At 40.8% G+C, this 26,007-nt stretch overlaps 1 protein-coding gene across 10 annotated transcripts in view; it reads right to left on the reverse strand.

Annotated features, from left to right (window-relative positions):
• The window catches only part of lrmp (lymphoid-restricted membrane protein), a 34,679-nt gene that overhangs the window by 7,225 nt on the left and 1,447 nt on the right, over window positions 1-26,007 (reverse strand). For 3 of the 10 annotated variants that reach the window (XM_078242943.1, XM_078242942.1, XM_078242935.1), the window contains exons 2-31: window positions 23,739-24,466; window positions 22,265-22,375; window positions 20,828-21,008; window positions 19,296-19,354; window positions 19,097-19,172; window positions 18,664-18,822; window positions 18,457-18,574; window positions 17,882-17,932; window positions 17,622-17,699; window positions 17,326-17,382; window positions 16,990-17,049; window positions 16,279-16,343; window positions 15,901-15,994; window positions 15,180-15,326; window positions 14,438-14,539; window positions 13,577-13,728; window positions 12,027-12,138; window positions 10,327-10,570; window positions 9,077-9,129; window positions 7,809-7,856; window positions 6,879-6,975; window positions 5,628-5,805; window positions 4,946-5,033; window positions 3,035-3,081; window positions 2,760-2,854; window positions 2,442-2,635; window positions 1,402-1,486; window positions 1,034-1,088; window positions 895-922; window positions 180-320 (exon numbers count right to left, since the gene is read on the reverse strand). In XM_078242943.1, coding sequence (XP_078099069.1) covers window positions 180-320; window positions 895-922; window positions 1,034-1,088; window positions 1,402-1,486; window positions 2,442-2,635; window positions 2,760-2,854; window positions 3,035-3,081; window positions 4,946-5,033; window positions 5,628-5,805; window positions 6,879-6,975; window positions 7,809-7,856; window positions 9,077-9,129; window positions 10,327-10,570; window positions 12,027-12,138; window positions 13,577-13,728; window positions 14,438-14,539; window positions 15,180-15,326; window positions 15,901-15,994; window positions 16,279-16,343; window positions 16,990-17,049; window positions 17,326-17,382; window positions 17,622-17,699; window positions 17,882-17,932; window positions 18,457-18,574; window positions 18,664-18,822; window positions 19,097-19,172; window positions 19,296-19,354; window positions 20,828-21,008; window positions 22,265-22,375; window positions 23,739-24,411 — 3,648 coding nt within the window. In that variant the 5' untranslated portion in view covers window positions 24,412-24,466. Of the gene's footprint in view, window positions 1-179; window positions 321-894; window positions 923-1,033; window positions 1,089-1,401; window positions 1,487-2,441; window positions 2,636-2,759; window positions 2,855-3,034; window positions 3,082-4,945; window positions 5,034-5,627; window positions 5,806-6,878; window positions 6,976-7,808; window positions 7,857-9,076; window positions 9,130-10,326; window positions 10,571-12,026; window positions 12,139-13,576; window positions 13,729-14,437; window positions 14,540-15,179; window positions 15,327-15,900; window positions 15,995-16,278; window positions 16,344-16,989; window positions 17,050-17,325; window positions 17,383-17,621; window positions 17,700-17,881; window positions 17,933-18,456; window positions 18,575-18,663; window positions 18,823-19,096; window positions 19,173-19,295; window positions 19,355-20,827; window positions 21,009-22,264; window positions 22,376-23,738; window positions 24,467-25,532; window positions 25,634-25,918; window positions 25,998-26,007 lie in introns of those variants that run through there. The other 7 variants (XM_078242936.1, XM_078242937.1, XM_078242938.1 and 4 more) reach the window with 7 other exon arrangements.

Genomic DNA, 26,007 nt, shown 5'->3' on the forward strand with positions numbered 1-26,007 from the left:
AGGTGTGCAGGACCAATTTTAGTATTACTAAAAAAGGGACTGCACAAAGGCACTACAAATAATCTGTGGGTAATCATCACAAAGTGAAGAGTCCACTCTCCTAAAACTGAGAATGTAAATACACCAAAGTATAATTTGGAGAAAAAGCTGGAAAGTGACACACATATACGCACACTGACCTGCAGTAAGCCTTGGCAGCTGGACACCTCCCTGCGGACATTCTCCTCAGCCAGGTCACGCGACCTCTCCTCCAGCCGGAGTCTCTTCTCCAGGGTGAACATGTCACACTTGAAGCCCAATGCCAGACGCTGGAACTCCGCCTGAAAACATGAACAAGACACTTCACTCTTTTCTAACATTTCCTTGTTTTAATTGAGATAAGAGATTTCCCCTATCAAAGACAGCATTATTGTGCTGGCTATAAGTCACACCAGATAAATCGTGAAACTCCCACACTTCCGTGTAGAAAACCCTCACATTTCAAGAGGATCCCATCAGTGCATTAACATAGGGATACAACTTTGTATTTGGATGGTTATTGTATGGGATTCAAAGAGAATCACAAACTTACTAAACACATTAACTTTGTATGTCAATGTATTTTTTATTATTTCTGATGTATGAACATTTAAGACAGACTTTAAGAAAAGAATTAGCAAACTTTGCGACTTGTCCTCTAGTAGTCTGAATATAGGAATTCTCATTTTGAATACAGAGAGGCAGAAGACGAAACATACTCATATGTGGCTTCTAAAATCTACTTTTAAACACACATAATCCTAAAAAGAGTGGCTGGTTTCTACTACAAAAATGATCAAAAAATGTCCTTAACAAAAGCAATTGCTTGCATTACTTATTATAGAAGGCAGCTCCAAGATCTAATGGTATACATACCTCAACCTCCTTGTCATTAGGTGACAGGCTGCAAATAAAGAGACAACAATGAGGACACTGTGACTTAAGTCTTATTACATGTACACATGGATGATAATGGATTTGTGTGTTGTGTTACTATGAACATTTGCCATCTTACCTGTTCTTGTCCTCTTTGGAGGTGCCACTGGTGTCTGAGATCATTGACGTCTCAGCTAGGAATGGAAATGATAAGCAGGTGAGTCATGGTTAGACAAATGGCGCAATCACTATTTAGAATGTTAAAGAGTAAATGTACAAGCACTCATTTACAAATGAAATTTGCTATCAAAAGACAGGTGATATATATATATATATATATATATATATATATATATATATATATATATATATATATATATATATATATATATATATACTATATATATATATATACACACACACACACACACACACATACATACATACATGCATACACACACACACACTCTAGTATATAACAGTGGACAATGAATATAAGGCACATACATTCCTTCTCGTTGGCCAAGCTGGTCTCACTTTGGTCCTCCTGAACCCTGTGCTCCTCGATGGCCTCCATGCTGCGGGACAGCTCCTGCAGGGTCCGGACAAACATTACTGCCTCTCTCTGCTCATTCTCCCCCTCCTGATCAGCTTTTAACTGGGATCCCATCATGCTCACATTCCCCTAAACATCCATATTTCCCCCTTTACTCGCCCCTTCCCTTCTCCTTCAATAGTTTTTAGATAATAAAAAAGGTAAAATGTGAAAATTCAAAGCACCCGGCAGGGTAGTTGGCTCTTGATTTTGAATGATCTGAGTGGAGCTAAAATGAAACACTGCACTTTCCCATTCATAAACACACACACCCTTCTGCTCTCTCATAGAGAACACACACACACACACACACGAAAGACTGCATTTCTCCTTATGACACACACACACACACCCTTATGCCACTATCTCATGCTGAATGACCTAACCTCATCACTGACAAGGAAATTGATTCTTAATAACACCAGCTCCATTCAACCAGATCCTGGTGTTTCATCTACTACTTGTTTTATGCGAAGCTTAAACTAGTGTATAAAAAAAGAAAATCATAAATACTAATGATGCATTATAAAGAAAATATAAAACTGAACCATAACTAACTTGTACATTTGTACATATTTGTTATGATGACTACTTTTCACTCAGTAACAACTGGATTTTTGTAGTTATTATTTTTAATTTATTGTGTGCATTACATACCACAAACTCTACTACAAACTCTGTTCTGAACTTTATTTAGGGTCTGGTAGTAAATAGAACACCTTGTGTGGTGAAAACCAAAAATAAATTTACTATAAAATTTTACTGCTACCTTATTTAAAAATAAAAGAATCTACAGTAAAAGAATCTACAGTATAATGACCCTGATTTACAAAAGAGCAGCATTAAACTCCAACAATAAATTAAATTACTTGAAATCCTTGTCACCATCAATATGTAGAATTACTAATCCGACAGTCAGTTGAGAAGAAAGTGGGAGTAGAGCAGATCTTACCAGTTGTCTTTTATTTTTGCCACAGAGGGGGAGGGAGTCCTTTTTGGCAGCACTATCTTCCGATTGGCTGGGGTCAGAGGTCACGCTGCCCATGCCGCTCCCCAATTGGCTGGCATGTGTGGAGGACGATCCTAACTGAGGAGAGCCGCTTTCAGAGAAGGTGGTCGCTCTGCTGCTGGTGAGCCGCTCTGTCCCTGAAAGAAAGAGTTGGTTGTGTGGGTGATCAAAGTTACACATAGATGCAAAAAGGAGTAAACAAACAGTCAGCTTAAAAAATATATATATTTTTTTTAAAAAGACATGAGCTTTTCTTCCTACCTTCCATGCTGGCGGCTACTGTTGGCACCTCAGCTGTAGTGTCCTGCACACTCTCCTCCTCTTCAACCAACACAGGTAGCAGGCACGTGCTGGAACTCACATACAGAGCACATTTACGCAATACTATAGCATTTGCAAAAAAAACAACTAATTTAAACAATGTCTCTAAAAAGGCAGAAGACAGTTCAAATCTCCAAGTGGATAATTGCCGGTGTTGGATAGTAAAGCAGTGTGAAAACCCTGAGTTGACCCTGAGTTGACAGTGAATCACTCACCTGTCCTCCGCTACTGATCTGTCTACCGACTGGTCCCGCTTCAGACTCTTAGATGGACAAATGTAAAGAACAAGAAGGAGGGAGTTGGTGAGAAAGAGACAGGTGGCCTTGCGGCGCATTTTTTTGCCCCACAGTACAAGAAATGGTCAATGATTAAAAGACACATTCATTCACATACATGTAGCATACCTGTCCCATGGCAGTGAAACGCTATCTAAGCTCTACAGTGTGTCGAAGAGAAAGATTGGACTGATTCCTTATATAATGTGTTGCTGCATGGAGAGCCCTGCTGCTCTGTGAGTGTGTGTGTTGCTGAGAAGGGTGCTCAGAGAACACGTTAACACTGGCACAGCACTAAGTAGTGGAGGCGGACTGCGTGCACACACAGTCGTGTGAACACACACAGGCACAATGAAGCAAGGTGAGCGCTCAGAGCAATGCAATGGGATATTGTGTAATGAGTATACATATTTTGACACAGCTCAAAATAGGAAAGAGCTGCCTTACCATTTCGCCGAATGTCATTTTAGAAACTGTGAAGCAAAATAAAACTGGCTGCTGCTCTTTTACCTTTTCGCAGCACTTTCAACTTGCATCAGATTCAAATCCAACACAGTTTATTTATTTGATTATAGCTATATTCCAAAAGTTGAAATCATCCAAGTTTTTTCACAATCATGTCCTAGGTTGTGTGTTATGTCTTGATTGAAACTGATTAAACAATACTGAATTTAAGGTGCCATAATGTTATCATTTATCGTCTTTGTAAAAAAATATCTGTAGAGATACCGGTAGTAAATTTGTCAATCATAACAAAACAAATATTAACATTTTAAATGGTTAATTTTACTCCATTTCTTTCCCTGGGACAAATGTATAGTTTTGTTATGTTACATAATACTATTTATATATATATATATATATATATATATATATATATATATATATATATATATATATATATATATATATATATATATATATATATATATATATATATATAAATTAATAGACATATGGATATGACATATATATGGGGAGATGTTCTATGAAAATATCTTCTATTTACAAGTAAAACTACTATTTGATTATATCCAACTGATTATGCTCACCAGACTGTGGTGAAACAGCATCAAAACAATAGTCAGCCTTGGCTCTAACATGAAAACACTGCAAACCCATCTGCTGCTGGCCATAATTACCATGAAGCAATCTTATTGTATTGACCAAACATCAAAGCAACTCATTGTAAAGACTAATTGGTCCAGACAGACAAAGGGTACAATGATGATCCACTGTGCCCAAGCGTTTGCTAATGGGCTTTGGAGCATCATGGTTATCTTTTTGAGAAATTCTTCAGCTTTTATATAACTGGTTGTAATCTCATTTGGTTAGTCACTAGATATGTATGATATTTAAAAATCAACATGTAATTGCAGTTGATTAAAAAATAAAATACCACATTTTTTACTTTCTCTTAATTGACGGTCTGCTCAGAATTGATATGTTCCTTTTTTGAAGCGCTGTCTAACTTGATAATAATACTTTAAAACTACATTTATAATTTAAAGCACTTTAACATTGACACCTTAATAAATCATATTAAGTATTCGGTATTGGTCCGTTTTGGCAACAGAGTTCAGGGAAGCCAATAGCCCATCTTACCTGATTGTCTGATCTTTCCCTAAATAATACATCTCTGCCCTCTTCTCTCCTCCTTGCGCTCCTCTCAGAATTTCTGAAAGAGGGCCAGCCCCAGCCCTGCCAACTGAACCTCTCCCCTCACTTCAAACACTCAGCCAGGAAACACATGAAGTGACAGACAGAAGCAGAGAGAAAAAGAGGAAGCTGAAGAGAATAGAGGAAGTTGTATTCCCTTATGCATTAACACACTTCTCCTCTGCTACTGACCTTAGTATGACTCATGGCTCCTGTGCTCGAGTCTGCTTCACCTTCTTTCTCTTCTTCTCCCCTGTGGTCCTCACTGGTCGGCTGGGTGCTGACCACAGGTGAAAGGTCAACTGTCAAGCGCTATCCATTTTCTCATTCTCGATTTCGTGCATTAGATATGCTTTTAATCTAACGAGACACAACTGGTACAGTATGAAGCGGTAAGAGAGATGAGGAAGAGCCTTTGTCTCTTTGTAGATGGACTGTGCCTATGCAAAGCATGGCTGCATAGATACTAATTAGCATACACACTCCTCCCACAGGGAGGAAACACCCATTTGACTAGCAAATGTGCACCATATCATAGGAAAATTATTCAATATACCTAAAATGTTGTCTTCGACTGTGACTACAGTCGCTAACGCCGATCAACTTTAAATCTAGAAGGGATGGTTTTTACTGCTATGAAAATGAGTCAGGATGCGGGGTGAGGCTGTGTGGTAATGTCAGTTTCCTGACTATGAAAGCTTCTATTTCGTGACCCTGAAGTGGGATTTGCCAATCTCTCTCTCTCTCTCTCACACACACACACACACACACACACACACTTTATGTAATTTGGAATTTCCATCAAGGAGAAGGCAGTCTGATACTCTGATTATGTGCCCAGTCTATCAAATACAATATTTATTTATTCATTCACCTCTCAGTCTGGGTAATGTTCTCATCTGGTCCAGGTGATGTGCTGTCGGGAGGATCCATCTGGGCTGCTGTGGGAGGGGTGTTACTAAGTGTCACCATTTGGTCCTGTTCAGGTGAGTTGCTCAAATTCTCGGTTGGACCACAGGTGGAAGACTCTGCAGTCTCAAGAGCCTCTGCATCTGTGGAGACAGAGAAATTAGATCAGTGTGAAGTGTTATCAATTTGCGAATTGGCGATTTTTGTTTCCTACATTTCCCGGGGTTCATTTTGACAGCACCTGAAACATTAGGCGTGTTTGAGATGAGCCAGGCCTGCGTAGAATTGATCACCGACTTGCTCTGACGTCGACTTGGCTGATGTTGGCATTTAGTAGTCAGAGAGATTAAATACATTCAGATTTGGGATCATCTACAGTCTATGTATATTAATATCAGCAACAGATCGCCTGTATAGCATTTAACAGGCTACTCTGTCATAATCAAAACAATTGGAGACAGCGTATAAAACCAAAGAGTTTTTTTTAATGGGGGTTTCATAACCCTAGGGGTACTTTGGAGTACTGCAGGGAGTGATGACACAGGACTCTATTGTGCATCTTTATACAGTATAGGCATCTTTCTTCTACCACATGGTAGAAAAATATATATGGTCTAATAACATTTTAATAAATCGGATCTACAGACGGTGAAGGTGGCATGAAAAGGCTGGAAACTGTGACTTGACTGCTCGCGTCCAATTTACAGGCAAGGCTCATCTGCAATGAGCCTAATAGCTCAGTGTGAATACATTAGTTTTGATGTTTTATTTATATTTTTAACATCTGAGAACATTCCTTTCTCCATGTAGTTCAAATGAAAAGTGAAATAAGCAATACTCACTAAACACAAAGGATATCAATAATTTACTAGATATTAGTTATATAGACAATTATATTATCTAGATAACATTTGTGTTGCAGGAATGCAGTCACAACGTACTGTACATGGTTTTACAAAGACATCATGTAGTACTGGATTACCAACAAAACAATAAAAATTTGGCATTTGGTAGAATTTGCAAGTTTTAGTAAAGTCTTCTTTGCTCTAAACAAACCAAAGAGTGAGTCACTATCTAAATCACTTGGTAGGTTTGCTAAGTGTTAAATGCGCACTATAGAGCAATGAGACAGAAAAAAGAGAGAGTGAGAGAGATAGAGAGCGAGAGGCAGAAAGTGAGAGAGCGAGAGAGAGCGAGAGAGCGAGAGAGCACTTACTGTTCTCTGGGTGGGACAGATCAGGGAGAGCATCCGCCTCTGGGTGTCGAATGCTGACAGCTTGTGAGTGGGCGCTCAATGGCACTGCTGCCTCCTGCTGAAAACACACGCACATAAAATGATAAATGTTAAAAAAAATAAAAAAAATAAATGAAAGGGGTGAAAAGATCAAATAAGCAATACACATTAACCATGTACCAAACAGCAGGCCCACAGTCAGTCAATAGAAACAAATCTTTGTCAGATGGGAAGACATTGCATAAGGAGTCAACAAAATCTAACAGCTGACAGACGACACAAAGCTTCTTTTCTATCAGTGATAGATTGTTGGAAAGAGCACCAATTACTGTCATCGTCATAGGAATTCAAAAAGCTAACATCACTTTCAAACTGACTACAGCAATGATGGAGCATTTAAATTAGTTTTAAAAACCTTGAAGGCATGATATTAATTAAACATTGAGGACTGCAAGTGAGTAGAATGCATAACATCCAAGAACAGAAAGTGTTTAAAGACATTGAGATCATAGCTACTTAATGTGTAGTTTAGTGTACAGCATGTATCATTATTTGGTGCAGAATAAATTTGGAATATATTTTTCTTCAAATGCCGGTGCATAATCCCTTCTTTTGCCAACAACAACAAGTTATTCTCCCTTTTACCCCAGTGTGACCTGAACGTTTTATTATGGTCATTCTATATAAGGAAGCAGACAGCTTTAGCACAAGCATACAGACTGCTGCCTGTGAGCAGCAGCTGTGAATAATGATGTGTGAGGAGTGATTTGGTAGGCAAATGGCAGAAAGAGAAAAAGGAGAGAGTGCAGACACTTGTGAGAATATATATGTGCGAGAGAGAGAGAGAGAGAGAGAGAGAGAGAGAGAGAGAGAGAGAGAGAAAGAAAATAACACATACAGGGGTTACCCTACCATTATAAGGCTTAGGCGCAGCACCCAAGCAGTTTTGGGCCGCACCACCTAAGCCAAATAAATATAAAGTCAATGTCTACACAGATATGGTAATAATGGTTCAAGATTATGTGAAATTGCATTTTTTTTTTTACCTAAAACTTTCCTGAGGTAGGACCCCCAAACCCACCACCAAATATGTGCACTTAAGTCTTCCTTTGCGGGAACACGCTGCCCATGTATAATTTAATAAATGACACTTACAGTATAACCTATAGCGACCTTAGACTTCAGATATGTCTATCACAGAGACATGATGGTGCATTCAAGGGTATTCCCATATCTGACTTTTGAAATTAGTTTTTTTTTATCCAGTAGTGAAATAAAAATCAGCAGCAGCCTAAAATGTTTGTCCGTTATGATTTACAGCCTCAAGAGCTTTTAGAGCGATCTTTATACTTTAATATAACTTAAAAAACGTCCTACTTCCTTCCCACTACTGCAATCATAACTTCAAAAACGTCCTACTTCATACCCAACATTTTGAAGGAAGTATATAATTATTTTTCCAAAATAAAAAAAAAGCCAAATATTTTCTATGTATTATACAAGGTAAGCAGAGCAACAAATATGTTTTGGTACAGTCATGCTTCCTGCTCACATAGTTCCACACCTGTCACACATGGCAACAACAGTTGTCTATTGTTCTCTGAGTGGGCTGAGATTCAGTGTCTTGCTGGAGAGCACCTTAGCAGTAGTTGTTCGGGTTTGAGATAGAAACAAATTTTCTGAGCAGGTTTAAAACGGTCAGTCACTGGTCCTAATCTGTAACCATTTTTAATATCAAGGAGATACCAACCCGTTTGTTGAAATTAAAAGGGATCCTAATCCTTAACCAGGACATTTTACACATTCCTGAAATCACAAGCCACAGGCACATGGGTTTCCACAAAGTCAAAACTAGTGGTATCTTCTGATAATCACATGTGAGCCATCCCAAATCAATTTGGGCATGTGGTTTCCAAAGATTAAAAAGAAGTTACACTCAGTTTTGCTATATTATTAAAATGTCAATGCCAGGCTAAAGACTTCTGAACTTCTGAAATGTACTCTGAAATGCTACATGCAGCAATTGAAAGAAATTAGGTTTTCAAGCGAAATAAATATTAAGGAAAATACAGAGTTAAAGGATATCTACAAAAGGTTAAATCCAGGCACATCCCAAACATAGTGAGCACCTTGTACAATACATATAGCTAATACCATGACAATGTCACAACTCAATTTACCTGCAAAGATTGACAGTTCACGTCTGGCTCTGACTCAGTGCAGGCTGCAGAGTCTGTAACAGATGCAGAGGAAGATGAAAAAAATAAAATATAAATCAGGAAAAAATGAAAGGAGGAAAGAAGAGGAAAGAAAAGGAAAGAAGAGGCTGACCCCTCCCCCCCCCCCACATTCACACTCTCGTTTTCTTTCTCTCTGCCTGCCAGCCGCTCATGCAGGCAAAGGAATGGGGGATTACTGAGCTCAGACCGGTCGTACACCTGGCCATACAAGGACCTTGAGGAAGAGAGGATTTCACATACTGTGTAGACACACACAACCTTCATAAGACCAGGGCCACAACAACCATAGAAGGCAGGGGTCTACTGCCAAGGGCCTCAGAGTGTGTGTATCCTTACAGTGCGTAAGTGTGTGTACTGTACTGGTGTTTCAAGGGTGGCTGAGTGCCCTGTGACTACCATGGATCACACACACACACACACACACACACACACACACACCCACACACACACACACACACAGTCTGTTTTCACCTATAGAGTTTTTCCTGTGAAGCATTTTGTGAGAAACAGTGAAACCTGCAAAACCAGCTGCACATGTGAGCGAACTTAAAGTCACGACATAATGTTTAACTAGTTGTTCTGTGCTTTTTATCTTCACAATAGGGATTTAAAAGGGTAAGAAAGACTTTAATAACTAAAATATTGCTGCTGACACTCAACTCCAACAAGAGCTGTGGGTTAGCAAGAGACCGGCATGTTCAATTTATTCATACCTAATCTAGAGCTAGGAATGTTGATGCAATCACAGTATTTCAAAGTATGTTCTCAATATTTCAGCAAGATGCATTAGTTCACATTCTTGTTGGTGATGTATGAGGTTAACGCAAGGCTTATTTTTTTTACCAAGATTGGATGCAGAAGTAGGAACAGGGTGAGTGGGGGTCAGAATGGGGTTACACAAATATTAAAACTATATTTAGCCCTATTTGGCTTGGCTTTATGAGGTTCCAGTTAGCTCTGGGCTAATTTTGGTGTATACTGGATTTTAAAAAGGTTGAAGAAAGACTCCTCAGTTCCCAAGTTTTCCTGAGATACATTTTGAAGATTCAATCTGTTGATAGCCATTCACAAACAAATTGCTGCAGTATAGCAGTATTATTCCATGTAGTGGCTCTCTATGAATAAAGTTAAAATTGTCACTTAGCAGTTGAACTGTTGGCTGGTGGTTTTACCTTCATGTCCCCACTCACCTTGACCCCCGCCTGCTGCACCATGCCCAAGCTGGGCCTCCCCAGAGAGGGCCGACAGAGGCGTGGAAGTGTCCCTCGCTTCTCCCTCTCCAGCTGTGTCGACCACGGTCCACTTCTCCTCCCCGTCCTCCTCCTCACCTCTGTCCGTTCGCCCGCCCTGTTCTCTGCAATTCCTCTCTGCTAACTCGTTCTTCAGGAAGTCTTGAAGGGCGAACTCCTCATCCCAGTCCAAGTCATCTCCAGGCTAAAAAAAAAGAAAGAAGGGAAAGACAAAGTCTCAATAAAAGGTGTGTAAAGCTGACATGAATGTAACAAATGCCACTGTGGCAAAATCCAACTGAAGGACTGGAGGTGATGAGGCTGAAGTTCAGCAGTAACGGCCTCCATAATTGAAAAGAGCACCACCACTGCTTACTTTCCAACAGACACCCCTGAGAAAGAATGTACTGGACAAACGTGTTTTCTGTCAAAATCACAGCAATGATTACTTATTAACAAAGCTGTCAGCAAAATAAAAATGTAACAAAACAGATCTCAGTTTCTTTTCTTTTTATTACGGTTCTTTTTGTTGATTAACAAATACCAGGGAATCAGTTAATTATAGTGGTTCTTCCCTGCTTCAGAGCTATATTGAATAAATTACTTCAAAGGTTACTGTAAACAAATCTATCTACTTCAGCACCAAAGTCATTGTATTTTGCAGTAAAAATGGTGCTGTAATGGAAATGTTCAAGCACGTGTCAGTGAATTTTGTGCAAGGAGCCGTGTGTAGGTGTGTGCTTGCATCTAATTTTGCATGTGTGTGGGTGCACATGTCCACTTCAGCCGCCAACTCGCACTCAACTCTCCTCTACCAGATACTCCATCTGTCTGAATACAGCATGAGGTCTGTCACGGCTCTCCAAGCAAACCTTCCAATATCCAATGTTAATCCACGCAACATGCAAAACACACACATAAATCATCAAAGTTGAATATATTCCAAACCCAATATGACTTTTATGCCAGTGAGCATTTAAACAGTGTCCCAGACGATGAGTACATTTCATTGAAAATTCTAAAAACAATGTATAGTGAGTACAAATTAAAAGGCAGGGTTGGTAACTATTTCTAATGTACCCTTATTTTTTTTAATATATAGTTTGAAACGGTCTTTACACCCTAACAACAATAATAACGTATTGCCTCTGAAAAAGGAGCGAAAAAGATCAGTGATCTGTAGCTGCTGTAATCCTGTCAAAACGTCCACCAATCACTGCCTCGCGGTCCTCTGGGAAAGAACCAATGAAACGCCTCCTTGCCCTGCTGCACGTACTCTACCCCTCCCGTGTGAGCTCAATGCGCGTCGTTGCCACACTGCTAACAGTAGTCATGTTTGTTTTAAACATTCAGTATGATAATATTAGCCGTTTGCTTAACGATAAATGAGACATTAAGTAAAATTGCAGTTCTTTCTTCGCTCTGAAGCAGCGGTGCTCATGCACGTCTGTGTGTGGGTCGGAGCCCTAAGGGCAGGGGGAGGGTATAGACGGAACCCAGAGGAGATGGTATTTTAAATGTTGCTAGCGTTTCGACATAACAAACCCTGCCTTTAAGATTACATTATTTATGAGAATAGTGAAAGCAAGTGGCTGCTGTTGTTGTTGTTTATTAGATATAGGCCCATGATCTAGCCTGCACATCCTGCCTTCCTCTCTGACCTCTTCCTCTGGTGCAGGTGTCTGGCATGAGGCCTCTCTGCTGTCCTGATGTGTCTTTAGCTGCTCCAGCTCCTCACAGAGCTGCCGCTTCTGGTTCTCCTGCTCCTGCACCCTGCATGTAACAATACAAAATCTCATTAATTGAAAAACACCCAGATTACGAAAGCACTCGTCACTGTCCAGACAGCTAGAAAAACGCATGCACAGAGATCCTAGAAGACAGTACAGTAGACATACTGTACCCAATCCGCAGGCCCATGCAGTGTCCCATTTTGTTGCCCAGGGTGACCAGCGCCAGTTCTCTGACTGGCCCAGTAACGGTTTCTTCACTTCACGGTTTGTAGATCCAGTCCCAGCCCGACCCTCTAATCTAATCTCAGACTACACAGAACCTAAAATGTGTCCTAGCACTGACTTGTAGTCCAGTCTTACTCTAAACATTCTGTATTGTAACAATATCCCAACCACTCCAGAGCAGGAGGTAGAACTATACCAACAACGAGCCCTCTTCAGTTTTCTAAAGTTCACCCTGGTAAGTAAGGACCAATAATGTGAGATGGACAGCCTGACCAGTTCTCTCTCTCTGGTCTCATACTGTTCCACTCTAGCGCCGTTATATATCTGAAGGGGATGGCCGTTTCCATGAACACACATACAAACAGACACACACAGGTACACTCACACTCACACACACACGACCCAAGGCAAACCCATCACAGAGTCAGAGTGAAGTCCAGAGTTGGCACAGACCCAGACCTAGTGAGGCGGGCCCTTTGGGGTCATTGAGGTCAGCATGATTGACAGGTCTTTCCCCCACTCAGCACAACTGGCTGGCCAACTGAGACAGAGCACTGGAGAGCAGATACCCACATGCAGGGGTCTGACATGAAGTAGCGCGTGGTGCTGTGATTAAGTTTTACAGATATGGACTTGTGACAGGCAGATCTACTCTAATGGCAGAAATAACTTAATTGGTTGAATAAAATCCTCTTTAGCTCTGCTCAGTTACTTATTTTATCAACTTATTTAGGAGCTCCACAGGCACCCTAACCAGCGTATAGAGACAGCTATAGACTTGTATAAACATGGAAGGTCAGCTAGGCTAACCAGCTAACCTAGATAGCCTTATTATGGCTAGACAGCTTTTTTCCCAGTTAGTAATTCCACTGCTAGATTTAAATCAGCTTCTAGCGTTCTTGCTAATTCTTCAGTCTATTTTAGGGGCGTCAGTTTTACCTTACTTAGCCAGAAAATGAATTCTTAAGCCCTGCCTACTAGGGTTTAATGTAACCAATGAGATCACTACTGCACAAAAGCAACTCCTCCTCAAAGAAAGGTTTTCCTACCTTATAGTCAAGTTGTCATTAATGAGCCAGCATAAGATTCACTGCCAATGGTTCTCTTCCATCTTCCTCTGGTACATCCATTTCACATTCTTTTGCTCTCACAGCAATTCTCAAACACCGTCACTCACTTCAGCATTCAGCAGCTCATACATTTCTGACTGCCTACTGATTTTAATGGAGCGCAGACAACAAAGCTTTGCTCACCTGACTGAAAGGTGCAGGATCTCAGTGCGGGACCTCCTCAAGTTACTGGCCATTTTGATCAGCTCCTTCTCCAGTGAGTCTGTGTACTGGGCCAGCTGGTCCAGGCTGAGGGCCCAGTCCACCCTCCTCGCGTCCAGCTTGGCCTGCACCTTCTGTGGGAAGACAATGCCCAGGGTCAACCGCTTGGCCTGAAGAGCTAGGTGTCTCTTACGCCTCCAAAAAGTTCTGACACCTAACTAAAAACAAAATCTTTCCACGTCAGCCGGCACACCGAAGAAACAACAGAAGACAGATTTGTACTAGCAAAGCTCTGCTCCACTAATGATTTCTGTCTCATTTGCTATGTTTACTGCTGTATGACAGTACGTGGCTAATGAATGCAGAGTGGCAACAATGCATGAGGAGGGGGGAGAGAGAGAAAGAGAGACGGAGAGATACAGAAAGCTGGAGTGAGGGAGGAGGGGAGTGGGTTGTGTTCATGGTACAACACACTGACTAAACAGCACTGCTTGGATGGGGCCTGTTGGAGAGTTATATAAGTGAGATCTCCAGAGAGGCGAGATAGTGGGTGGGAAGGAGAGAAAGAGCAGATAGGCAGTGATAGATAGAAAAGGAGTTCAACAGGTGAGAGATCACACTACATCATTTCATGATTCATATATATTCAAAACAAAAGTCCTGAGATGGCCCTTTTCAGCCTAATATCAACCCCTATGCATATGCAAAAATATAGGAACGCACACAGGCACTAACACTGCAATACACTGTGAACCTGCAACTTGCCTCAAGCTTACATCAAGTGCCATAGGTAGGCGGACACTGATGACAACATTTAAACATGTCTGTGAAAGTGTATCTGACCTGGAGACTGGTGTCGTCGTTGCCCGCTGGCTGTGCGCGGTCGTCCAGCAAGCCTCTAGCTGTAGACAAGACAGAGTCGCTTTCTTCTCTGAAATCACTTTTCTGAGGGACATAAAGTGAAAGCATGTCATAAGAGAAAAATACTTTAAGATGGAAAGTCAAGAATTGAAAATGTCTCATGCACAACATTAGACACAAGTGCTTAAGACAGACAAGAGGTTTAAATTCATTCATTAAACTGTTACATCACACTATTCTAATTGTTCTGTGCTCATATGAGAGAGCCTAAGCACTCTTAACCTGGCAGTAATTGAATTTGACTAAAACTTCAAGATGACTGTCACCTTTTAGGAAATGTCAACAGTTGCTCTCAATAGTCCTGAGTTTCACCTGGAAAGGGAAGACTATCCAAATAGACCCACAAATGCTAACAACTCACGTAATGGGATTCCGAGCAAATTGTTAAAGTTAAGTCAAGTCTCAAAACTTCCACATTATGGTACAACAATAAAATGCCTTGCAAAGGGTTGATAATTGATCATTTAAGCTGAATCTTTTAAAAACGCTTTTCTTTGTATCAAAAATGTTTTTACATAATGCTACAGCTTATGCCATGCTAATTTTGTGTTGATTGACATTTACAGTCAGTTGCAAGTCAAACAGAACAAGGGGATGGTTTTATAGATGCCAGTTGTCCACTACGGGCAATTTTAGTGCAAGTCAGAGCTTCACACTTGGTTACCAGTTTATTTAGGAGGGTCTTGAACTCCAGAGCCATGTGTTCAGGGTTGGGTCCCTGCAGCATCAGCAACACTTCCCTGTCCAGCGTCTCATCCATCGGGGAGGCAAAGCTCATAGTGGTGGACAAAAGGTCAACTCCGTGGGGGGGCTGCAAGAGACAGCAATATATTTACCCAAACGAGCAAAAGAGACTTAAAACACTTTCCACCAGTCTAATTCTAAATAAGAGGCTGGATTGTGCAAAGTACACAGCATGTTAAGAAGTGCACACAGTGCTTTGTATTGTGTGTGAAATTTGTGAGACGCCCAACAGTCTGTGGAAGAAAAGTCTATAGAGATTAATCACTCTGCCTGTAGGCATAAAACTTCTCAGAACTGCAGCTGGGATCAGGGGCACGATAAACTGAGACTGCATAACATTGTAAAACTAGCTGTGCCTGTTGAAGTGGTTGGTCGGTGTGAATGCTGTATCTATGTAGAGCGCTTTCAAGTTTATATTTGTATCAGTGTGGTTGCTACTAGAAAGATGAATTCTCTTTCAGAAATAAAAGGCTGCAGACTGAAACAGTGCGTTCAGAGAAATGGGAATACATGTCAGACAGTGTGCAAGAGAAAATGAGAGAAAACAAAAGACGCGAATAAGAGATGACATTGAGAACAGGAGAAAGAAGAAAAACAGAATTCATGAAAAGAAAAGGTGTGCAAATGAAGGGAGTACTGACCTCCAGTGGTGACTGTGCCAAAGCCAGTTCTGTCTGTAGGGATCCTGAGCTGCTCTGGTTCAACCTGTAGGCCGCCGACAGGGACAGACCAGCCCTGGAACAGACAGGACGAACGGGGGTAGAGAGGTTGGGTGCAAACAAAGGCTTTCATTAGAGAAGCTAGTAACGGACAAATCTTTTCCAAAGTTAGACGAGAACACACAATTTTTTATTTTAATTTTTTTTAAAATGAGATACCGTTTGAGGCTTAGAGGATTTCTCTTCCATAAATTCATAGTGTGAAAAAATGAAAGATGGCTAATGTCTATTTCGTTAGTAGTCCCTCAACCCCTAATACCCCAGACCCCTTCACTCCCAGGTTATTCTTGGTTCACTTACCCAGCCAGGTCTGGGTGCATCATCTGCATCTGGTTCTCCAGCTTGCTCTTGTCTGCCCTCAGCAGCTGGAATCAACAACAGAGAAATAAACATGACTTTAGAAGTCAACTATGGTTCCTACCTTTTCCCCACTAGAACAAATCTGTCGAGTACAAGACCTGTGTGTGGAAAGACTGCAGGTGTTTTATTTCCCACAGTCAGTCACCACAACCACAATACAAATGACACACATGCTGATGCACACTGGACACAGCAGAGGGTTGTCTGTAAAGTGAAAAAGCTGACATGGCAAAATTGATGTTGACTTAGAATATCACATTTAGCTTTAAACACTTGATTATTTTCCCCAAATAGTTCCAAAACATTTTGAAAAATAAAATGAATACCTGAAGATCATAGCCAGTATTTCTAATCCTATTCAAGTGTCACTGATCCGTAATTAAAACATCTGATATGCTTTCTTCTGGGACTTTTTCAAATCTCATTTACCATTTTCCATTGCTTCCATTGATTTTCTGCAAACTCATTTCAGCTAAGAAGCAGTGGAAATAGAGCAAACGGTTCATACGGAGCATATAAAATGGCTGCGTTGGCATTAGGCAAAGCGAGCAAAGAGATCAGAAACAAGTGAAAGCAATGCACGAGCATCTGGGAGAAACTAGTGGGGGTTGTTGATACATAAAAACTGAAATAACAAGATGACACACTGACCTCTGTGATAGAGGAGTATTCCTCCACTGCCGACTTAAGCTCACTTATCTGTCTGCTCTTCTGTAAAAGGAGGTAAACGACAGAAGAGCAGTTTGAGTTTCGTAGAGAAAAGAGGGCAAGGTTAAGTTACTTTATGATATTTTATATATATATATATTATTTATTAAACAAAATTGGTAGCTGAAGCGAATTATTATTTATTTATTTTTTTTACAAGGTTTGTCACTGAACCAGTGTTATCTAAATGGATTAAAGGAATGTTATGTATAGAAAGATCAGAACTGATACGAGCTTTACAGCGACAGCAACATGGATAATAGAACATAAGGCACTGACCTCTAGTATCACAGCTTCCTTTTCACTAAGGACAGAATCAACAGATTGAATTTGCACCTGAGGACAGGGCAAGGGAAATTACATAACATAAAGAAAACGGTAGCATGGTCGACAGTATTACTAATGTGCCTAAGACAGATTTACAATTTAAAAAGGTCATTTTGTGAGGAAGGAAAGCGGAAATACACAAAAAATGTCAGAGGGCAAGAAAGAAAGAAGAAGAGGACACTGTAGGACACATGTAATAACACAGAGCAAAATCTATAAATGATAATGGACAGCTAGTAAAAAGGTACCTGAAGCTCAGTGTTAATGTCACACAGCTGTGTAATTCTCCTCTGAAGCTCGTCCATCTCCACGGTAACCTTAAAGTTCTGGGGAGCCATCAGAGAGGAGTTAGGGCAGCCGGTCACATGCTTTTATGAACAGACTCCCAGTATAGCAATATACTCTGTGTAAGCTATCTATGAAAGGGTGAGCACTACTGATTCCCTGTGAGGTCAGGTCATTGATTTTACAGTCAACTCCTCAAAGTTATCTTCGGACAGTGAAGTACCTCTTCCTGAAGAAAAGCAATCTTGGCAATGAGACTCTGGTTCTCTCTTTCCTGAAAAGAAGTAAAAAAATAAAAAATAAAATAAATATCAATCAATAGCAACTACGCAAACGCCTGCTCATTCCTACATTTTCTGTTCCATTATATTCTGACAGCTTGACTTGAACGTTAGAAAGAAAGTCTATCTAAAATGATATTGTAAAATCTGTGAAAGACTATGTTGTTGAATCATTTCGCCATTTTATTAAATTAAATGTAATCTGGGATGTGGACTTGTTCAAAGCTGGCATAATTTTTTAAAATCGGTCTAAACATTTTCTAAATTGAATGGTAGGTTACGTTTATGAGGTTTACCTTCATACATTCTATGGCTGGCATGGCTCTCTTTTCCAGCTTTGCAAGACTATGTTGAACTTCTGTTCTTTTTTTGATGCTTTGACTTTTTTTTGCAATGCAGTACAGTACACTTCAGCTGCAACTGTCTAAACATAGTGTAGGGGAAGAAACCCTTGTAACAAAGAAACTTCTATAGCACTTTTATAGATCATCTTTGTACTGCCTGATTGTTGACTGACCACATGTTTGCTGTGTGCGGAGGCACGAGCTCTGCCTTCCTCTGTGCAGCTCAGACTGGCCTTCATCTCCTCCACCTCCTCGTTCAGCATCTTCTCTTTCTGGGCCAGCTGTTGGTTACTGTGCAAGAGGACAAACGAATGAAGTCAACAAACCACAGCGTGCCAAAATAAATCTGTGGTGTGCATTTGCATGAAAGTACATCTTACACCCTGGCCTGATTGCGGAGGTCCTCATTCTCCTCTGCTAACTTCTGGTTGCTGTCCTCCATGGCCTCCACCACCTGCTTCAGCTTCTTCACCTCCTCCTGGAACTTTTGGTTGCTCATCTGGAGGTCGGCAACACAACACACCAGCTCAGAGGTCTCACTGAGGACACACACACACACACACACACACACACACACACACACACACATTATTCTACTGAGGAAATAGTCCCTATGAAAACTGTTAACAGTGTGGCCGCCCATACCCAACCCCCAATCTCCTTTGACCACAGCTCCCCCTCCTCACAAATCACAATTTAACACCTGCGCATGGGCCAATACAACTTAGGTTTATACATCAAGGAGTCAAACATCCAAATAAAAAAGGTATAGTATTGCTTTTTTACACAAACATGTACGTTCACATCACTTACAATTCTGCTCTGGATGCCTCGCCTCCAAAGGCCTCCAAGCTTCCTGAGGTCATATTGAGCAACACGGACCTCTTGGCTAAAACACAAAGATCCAATACACACAAAAATTAAGAAAGCTTGAGGCATCATCAAAATCAGATGTGTGTACAATGCAAGGAAATGAAAAGCAAACATACAAGTGATTAAAATGCACACTCACCAGACAGGCTGTCTCGGAGTTTGACTGAGTCCTGAGTGGCGTCATCTGTCGGCTCTTGCCTGAGATACAACAAAGGAAATCCAATATTAAAATGTGCAAGATCGATTATTTTCACGATCTTTTTATAGGATGTAGCAGTCACGCACTTTTTTTTGACCCCTGAAAACATGTTTGAAGGGATTTGTTGAACCGTTTGCTGTGTTCCTGGCACATTTTGCACTAAAAACAGTCTCTGCTCAGTCTGAAACTCTTCTTCTACTTTATGTACAAAAAGACCCTGAACATACTGCCAAGAGAGCTTGCTGGCTGGTGCACAGTCCTTACTCATTTGACAGTTAAACTAATGTTTGGCCAGCACTACACATTTACATAAGCATGCCTTCACCCACAGTTGTTGCAGGGACCCTTTGGTCTAGTCAGTAACAAGATTGGACCTCTATTGTAGCAGTTACAGTCCTTTAAAGTATGTAAGTCTTTAGCTTTATTTACAGCCCACACATCAGGCCATTTCTTTTAAATCAGAACATAAAATGTTAAAATGCATCATCTCTCTCTGGTATGCATGTCAAAATATGACCACTTGCATAAGAGATAAATGAATATAGTATAATAGCAAATATTTTGACTTTCAGTTTCAATCCACCATCTGAGTCATAGCACACTAGACCAGAGATGTCAAATGCACATTTCATGTAGACCTGACAGAGTCCATTATGACGCAGACTTGCCTCTGAGACAAAAGACACCCTGGTAAATGTAATGTAGATGCACACAGCTCAAACTATGGAGGGGGAACATTCTCACCAGTAATCTCTCATCGACGCATAAGCCGCCTACACAATATCTACTTGCATAACTCAAACAGAACATATGAGTAGGTCTTCCCTGAAAGGCTTAAAAGAAACCACAGTAGGCTACTGGTAGAGATGGTGCAAGCCGTCTTCGCCTTTTTCAAGCCACGTTAAAAAGGTTGGAAACTCTGCAACTTCAAATGTGTAGAAGGAAAGAGCAAACGTGGAGCAAATAATCAGAGTGCAGATCTTCATCAGAAAATTAGCCAACACAAACTGTTTATTGTCCATGGCTATAAACGCCACCTCTGAAACTGGGCCAGGACTCACACTTTTAAGTTACATTTAAGTTTCTAAAAGGTAATCTTCCAACTGTCACACCTACAATTTAAAATAGGTACTCTAGCAAGACAAAACCCTGAACAGAAGATAGCGTGCCAGCAATAAGCTGATATTTTATCCAACAATTAATCCACTATTGATTTATGATTGTTTTTTGACAGCCTAAAAGAGCTCTTCCAAACTGCAATTACAGAACAGAACTGCTGGACATGGATTCAGCATTCCGCTTACAGCCACTCCAGCTGCATGAATACTTGCAAAAGCTTGACTTCAGACCTTCCAGGACATTCACTTACTAAACGTTTCCACCCCCCCTAAAAAAAAAAATCCCATTTTTAATGAAATAATCATATGCATACGGTATCAAGCCCTTCATTTATAATGTCTGCTTTTCAGTACCCGTTGTTCCGGCAGTCATCAATCCACTCCTTCATGACGGCGTGGTAAGTATCCAGGTCAATGGAGACGTCTTTGTGTTCTGGATCGAGCATGTTGCAAAGGTCCTCTAGTCCGCTGTCTTGTGAGCTGCGACTGGTCGTGTGCCGCAGGTAGTCCACAATGTGAGACACGTACACTTTACCTGGGAGAAGACAGTAACACAGAGACACAAAGAGAAATATTCTCTTATCGTTGGATCCGTTGACCCAGTTAGAACCGATGGTTAATATATTACTCCCTTCTCCTAAATCTTTTTTTCCTTTGTTCGGTTAGAGGTAAAGGCAGCAAAAGCAGTAACCATTAACTGTTTTTTGCAGTTGGTTTCACACATTTGTCAATGCTGACTTGACTTCTTAAAAAGGTCTTCAGCCTTTCCATAGTTATCACAACAGTAGTCTGAACTGTGGACTAGTTTTCTTTCCTTTGACAAATGCTTTCAATGACCACGTCTTCCAAAATTCATACCCTCCTCACTAAAAACTCAACCACTGGCAAAGCTCCATGTACTGTATGTACATGAATTTCCTACTTGTGGATAATAAAGTTTACCTTGACCTTGTATCTTCTACTATCTTCACATCTTTACATATGGTACTATTTCCCAAGACTGTTAAGTTTAATATACAACATAACACAAAGCTGAATTAGACAGAAATCTGATATACTTACACAGCAAGTATGCTTAACCACAAATAAAATCTAACAGAGGTAAATCAGACCAATCATGGCTGATTCCCATTTTAACTGAAGACCTACACAATTATTTGTATTTTCTTTTTCAATTTCACGTATGAAAAAAGGGATAGTGTTTTGAAATTATTTTTTACATTAAAATAGACCCGAAGAGGATTGAGGTAGATAGAAAGAAACCAAAATAAAACACTTGTCACCTGAACAGCACAAACAACAGAAGAGACTGAAACTTGCAGAGGTGAAAGAAAAAAAAAGAAAAAAAAAGGGAAATCTACCTCTTCAAAAATAGTTAGAAAATCCTGAAAATCAGGCACTAAAAATTACAAACAAATAAAATACCATGTCCTCTGTACTTCTTTAAATAAACCATATACCATACCTCTGCTGCACAAGATGGTTCACTCCAGAAAAACGTTTAAAATGTTTAGAAAACATTCTGAACTGATGAGAAAACTTGAAGGATGCGGAAATAAACGCAAGAGATTGTGTTGCAAATGCTAGGAGGCACAAGAGGAAGACACAATGCTGATACTGTGTGACTGTTGGGATCAGAGGGAATTACTTCTGCCTTCTACGCGGAAAAACACACTGGAAATACTATACTCAATGAGACAATGACAAGTATTAATTCATCATTAGGCGGCAATATTCAGCTTGCTGGAAGACTGAAATGCGGGACCCAACCATGAATGACCCTGTGCGTACCTCGGCGCTGGGTGTCACAGGCATGGAAGATGGTATCGAGCAGATTCTCCTCACAGATTAGGCTGATTTCTGCCATAGTCTCCTTCCTGTTTTCAGAAACCATTGAGGATCCTGAGCATGAATATGCAACACAAACACAGAGTGTATTGAGTTGCGTACAGTAGTAAAGCAAGCACATCATACATTTTTCACAAGACACAGCAACTATTGTCACAGTGTGATGGCCAGACACACCATGCGTCACGTTACATAAAGCAAGTTAGTTTGGAGCTACAAATAGTAACTAGCCACTGCCCCCCCCCCAATTAACAATTGTTCTTCCCACTCTCTGGGCAATGCAGTTTTTTTTCATGCTGCATTGATTAAACATGTTTTAATTTAGGAGTATGGAACATTTAAGCGACAAATCTGAAATAGTGTAGGTTTTGAAGTAGATATTGACACAAAAAGACTTAAAGAAGTATTTCACCACATTACCAGAGAAAAGAAGCTGTGATATTCCCTTATGTGTCTAGCTACCCTAGCTGTAGGGTAGAAAACCTACAGCTACCAGAATGCAATGTGCCATACCGGACCAATAAACGCTCCCACTGGTGGGTGACGTACGTATTAACACAGAATGGCGGCTGGCTGGTAACATTCAATCTCGTATAACAGTTAAATCTGAGTTTGGTTTTAAGTTTGAGAAACAGAACGTAGTTCAAACAACAGGCCTGTGAGTAGGGAGACCTTAGCACAGCAAAATATCCCTTCAAAGACATCAGTTCTGCATAAAATGCCTAGTGCTTTCTCCTGAAGCCCTAGCGCGCTCTCGCGCTCTCTCTCTCTCTCTCTCTCTCTCTCTCTCTCTCATTTTTTTTATTATTTGTATGACTAACCTTTTCAGCACCAAATTTGCTCTTCTAGAGGTTAACACGGACTGGAATTTTCATGATTTTAAAGCATTTGTCCCTATTCTTCTATTTTATAAAAAAGGTAGCTGAATTTTCCGTCTTCTCATTATTTCTATTTTGCAGTTACTACCAGATTCTCTGTTTGGTAAATCAAACTTAAATCAAATAATAAAAACCTTACTTTCCTCCCAAGACACAAAACCTCCAGTCAACAACCTTATACTTATGTCCAGGAATCATCATGTCAAGCATTCCTCGCTGGTGCCATTATTACTAAAGCTTAGATCAAGTAATCCATTTTGTTACACAAATAAATCTTAACCCAAGGTCCACTTATACACTTTTTCCAATGCTTTCAACTGCATCTCACACTCCTCACCAGTGGATGGATTTTGCTCAGCAAATATAAAAACTTCATCTGTTGATGAAGACCATGATATTTCTCTGAAAGCTCTTTATCAAGCTACGGTTTCCAAGGTCAAGAATGAACCTTTCATGCTGAATCTGTTTTGTGTTCACTGCAGGTAACCCGGCTAAAACAAGCTGCACATCCAATCTGGCCAGAAGCCGCCACTTCCTACCTCCGTCTCCCATGGACAGTCTTTTCACAACCAGAGCTGGGTAGGGCAGCTCATACTCTGTCGAGTTCCCCATGTCCCCTGAGCAGAATTTGAGGTTGTAGGAGAGGGTGCTTTGGTTTGGGGTGAAGGTACGACACAGAGGTGGGCTCCTGCTCGCCCTCTCGCTCTCGGGCAGCACCGACTGGGGCCCTCGTGTGAATGTAAAGTAAGGGGAGTCTTTGGACTGGCCCGTGGGAGTCGAACAATACCTCTGCCATGTCTTAACTTGTCTTAAATCACTCCCATCAGCACCTCTCCTCTCACCCAGAGTGCTAGTGATAGTGTATGTGACGTTAGTTGGCGTGGCGGGGTTGCATGCTGGGGTGGAAGGGGTGGACATGGGGACAGAGGGACCCAGGCTGCTCCTCTGGGAAGCTGCAGAGCTTGGCATACCCATCCCTCTCCCCTTCTCCTTAACGCCCTCGTCTCTGTGGAGGGTCCCTTTCTTCAGGATGTTTTCCAGGTTGTGCCTGAGGCCACTCTGTGGACTGTCGTAATTGCTGGAGGAGAGTTTTGGAATCTGGAAAGGTGAATTGGGCTCTCGGTCACCACGCCACTGAATGGTCTGCAGTTTGCGGCAGATGCTGTCCACGGGATTGTGGCGACGATTGGGCTGGGGCGTGTAATAGTCCATGCTGCTGATGGCAGGGCTGCAGTGCTGGCTTCCTGGCTAGAGGAGAGGCTGACGACTGAGGAGAGAGAAGCGGAACATATTTAGTTTAATTGCATGTCAAGTTAGTAAAATGGAGGCAAACGGACATAGACATATAAAAGACTTGAGACTGCTCGCAGAGGACCTACACTGTGCAACATAACACTATGATGTACTACTGGATAACTGGCACATTTAGTCTTTAGGACTGGTTTTCTCTGGTTGGACTAACTGTAGGGTTAGAGGCAGAAATGAGCAGGTAGAAATGCAGCATGGAAACACACATAAATGCCAAGCATACAGAGATAACTGGGATTATTTCAGACCAATATGGAGTAGCCCGATGTAAAAAAGAAAAAAAAGACAGCTATGGGATGATACAAACCACTCAATGCCAAATAGGTTTTAGTTCCAAGATTCTGTGGCAATCATAGACAGTTCTTGTGTTTAACTTTAAAACAAGCAGGAGCCAAGAAAGGACTGAACAAAGGAAGACGATGGAGAAGAAAGAAAAGGAGGGATAGATGGAGAATCAAATTGTAACCTCCCTAAACCACACACAGCTTAATAAAAGACTCCAAATAATAATAATAATAATAATAATAATAATAGATCATGCCAACCAGTCCACAATATTTTTGATTTTCAATCCTACCTTCCTAATGTGAAAAGATTAAAGATAATGTGTTAAAATTTCAAGCATCACCTATAGGTAAGTATCCTTACAGTAGGCTTCAGGTGTGCAAACGAGCAAAAATAGTTTGCTTACGAACTTCAAACGCAATTAGCATTTATTATAGTACATTTATCATTTTCTCTCATACAACTCGAGTTGAAATTTAAAAAAAATAATAATAATAAACTGGGTATCCAATTCATGTCATTACAGTAAATGTGCAAGATAAGTTGCTCTTTGACGATAAAATAAGCAAAACAAATGCGTCTGGCTTCGACAGCTAGGGTTGGACGAATATGTTTTTTAAAGATTCGTCAGTGACTCGAGCGCAAATTTCTCTCCATGCTAACACACGCACCTGCTCTGACCACCAAGTAAAAAACGAACACCTTTTGTGTTTCTTTGTCAAACAGCCTTCGGTTGTTACCTCGTAAAAGCTTGCAGGAGCAAATATCCACGACGAAATGTTTGGCCAACTGTCCAGACGCACACAGGGAGCACGCGCACAGGTAGTTCTGAAGCTCAGCGCTCGAGACAGAAAGAGTTTTTAAAAAAACAACTAAGTGGGTGTTCACGAATCTAAAAGTAATCCAGCACCCCCTCCCTGCGGCTTGAGGGGGACACAGCACCCAATATAACAGGCTATGGGACAACGTTATATTTATGGTGGGATAGTCTAGTTTTGAAAAAGCGCAATAAATGAAAACTTTTACCACTAACTTTTACCACAAACTGCTTAGGGACACCCTAAGCAGTTTGTCCCCCCTTTTTAGTGTCTCAAATACAACTTTCTAATTACACAGCCCAACTCACCCAGAAAGTTCCATATTGCATTGAAATAAAATAAACAACGACAAAAAAAAAAAGCAAGAAACTCCCTAGTAGACATGGATAATGGCACT

The sequence above is a fragment of the Sander vitreus genome, chromosome 23, assembly GCF_031162955.1.
Source record: "Sander vitreus isolate 19-12246 chromosome 23, sanVit1, whole genome shotgun sequence".
Classification (NCBI taxonomy): Eukaryota; Metazoa; Chordata; class Actinopteri; order Perciformes; family Percidae; genus Sander; species Sander vitreus.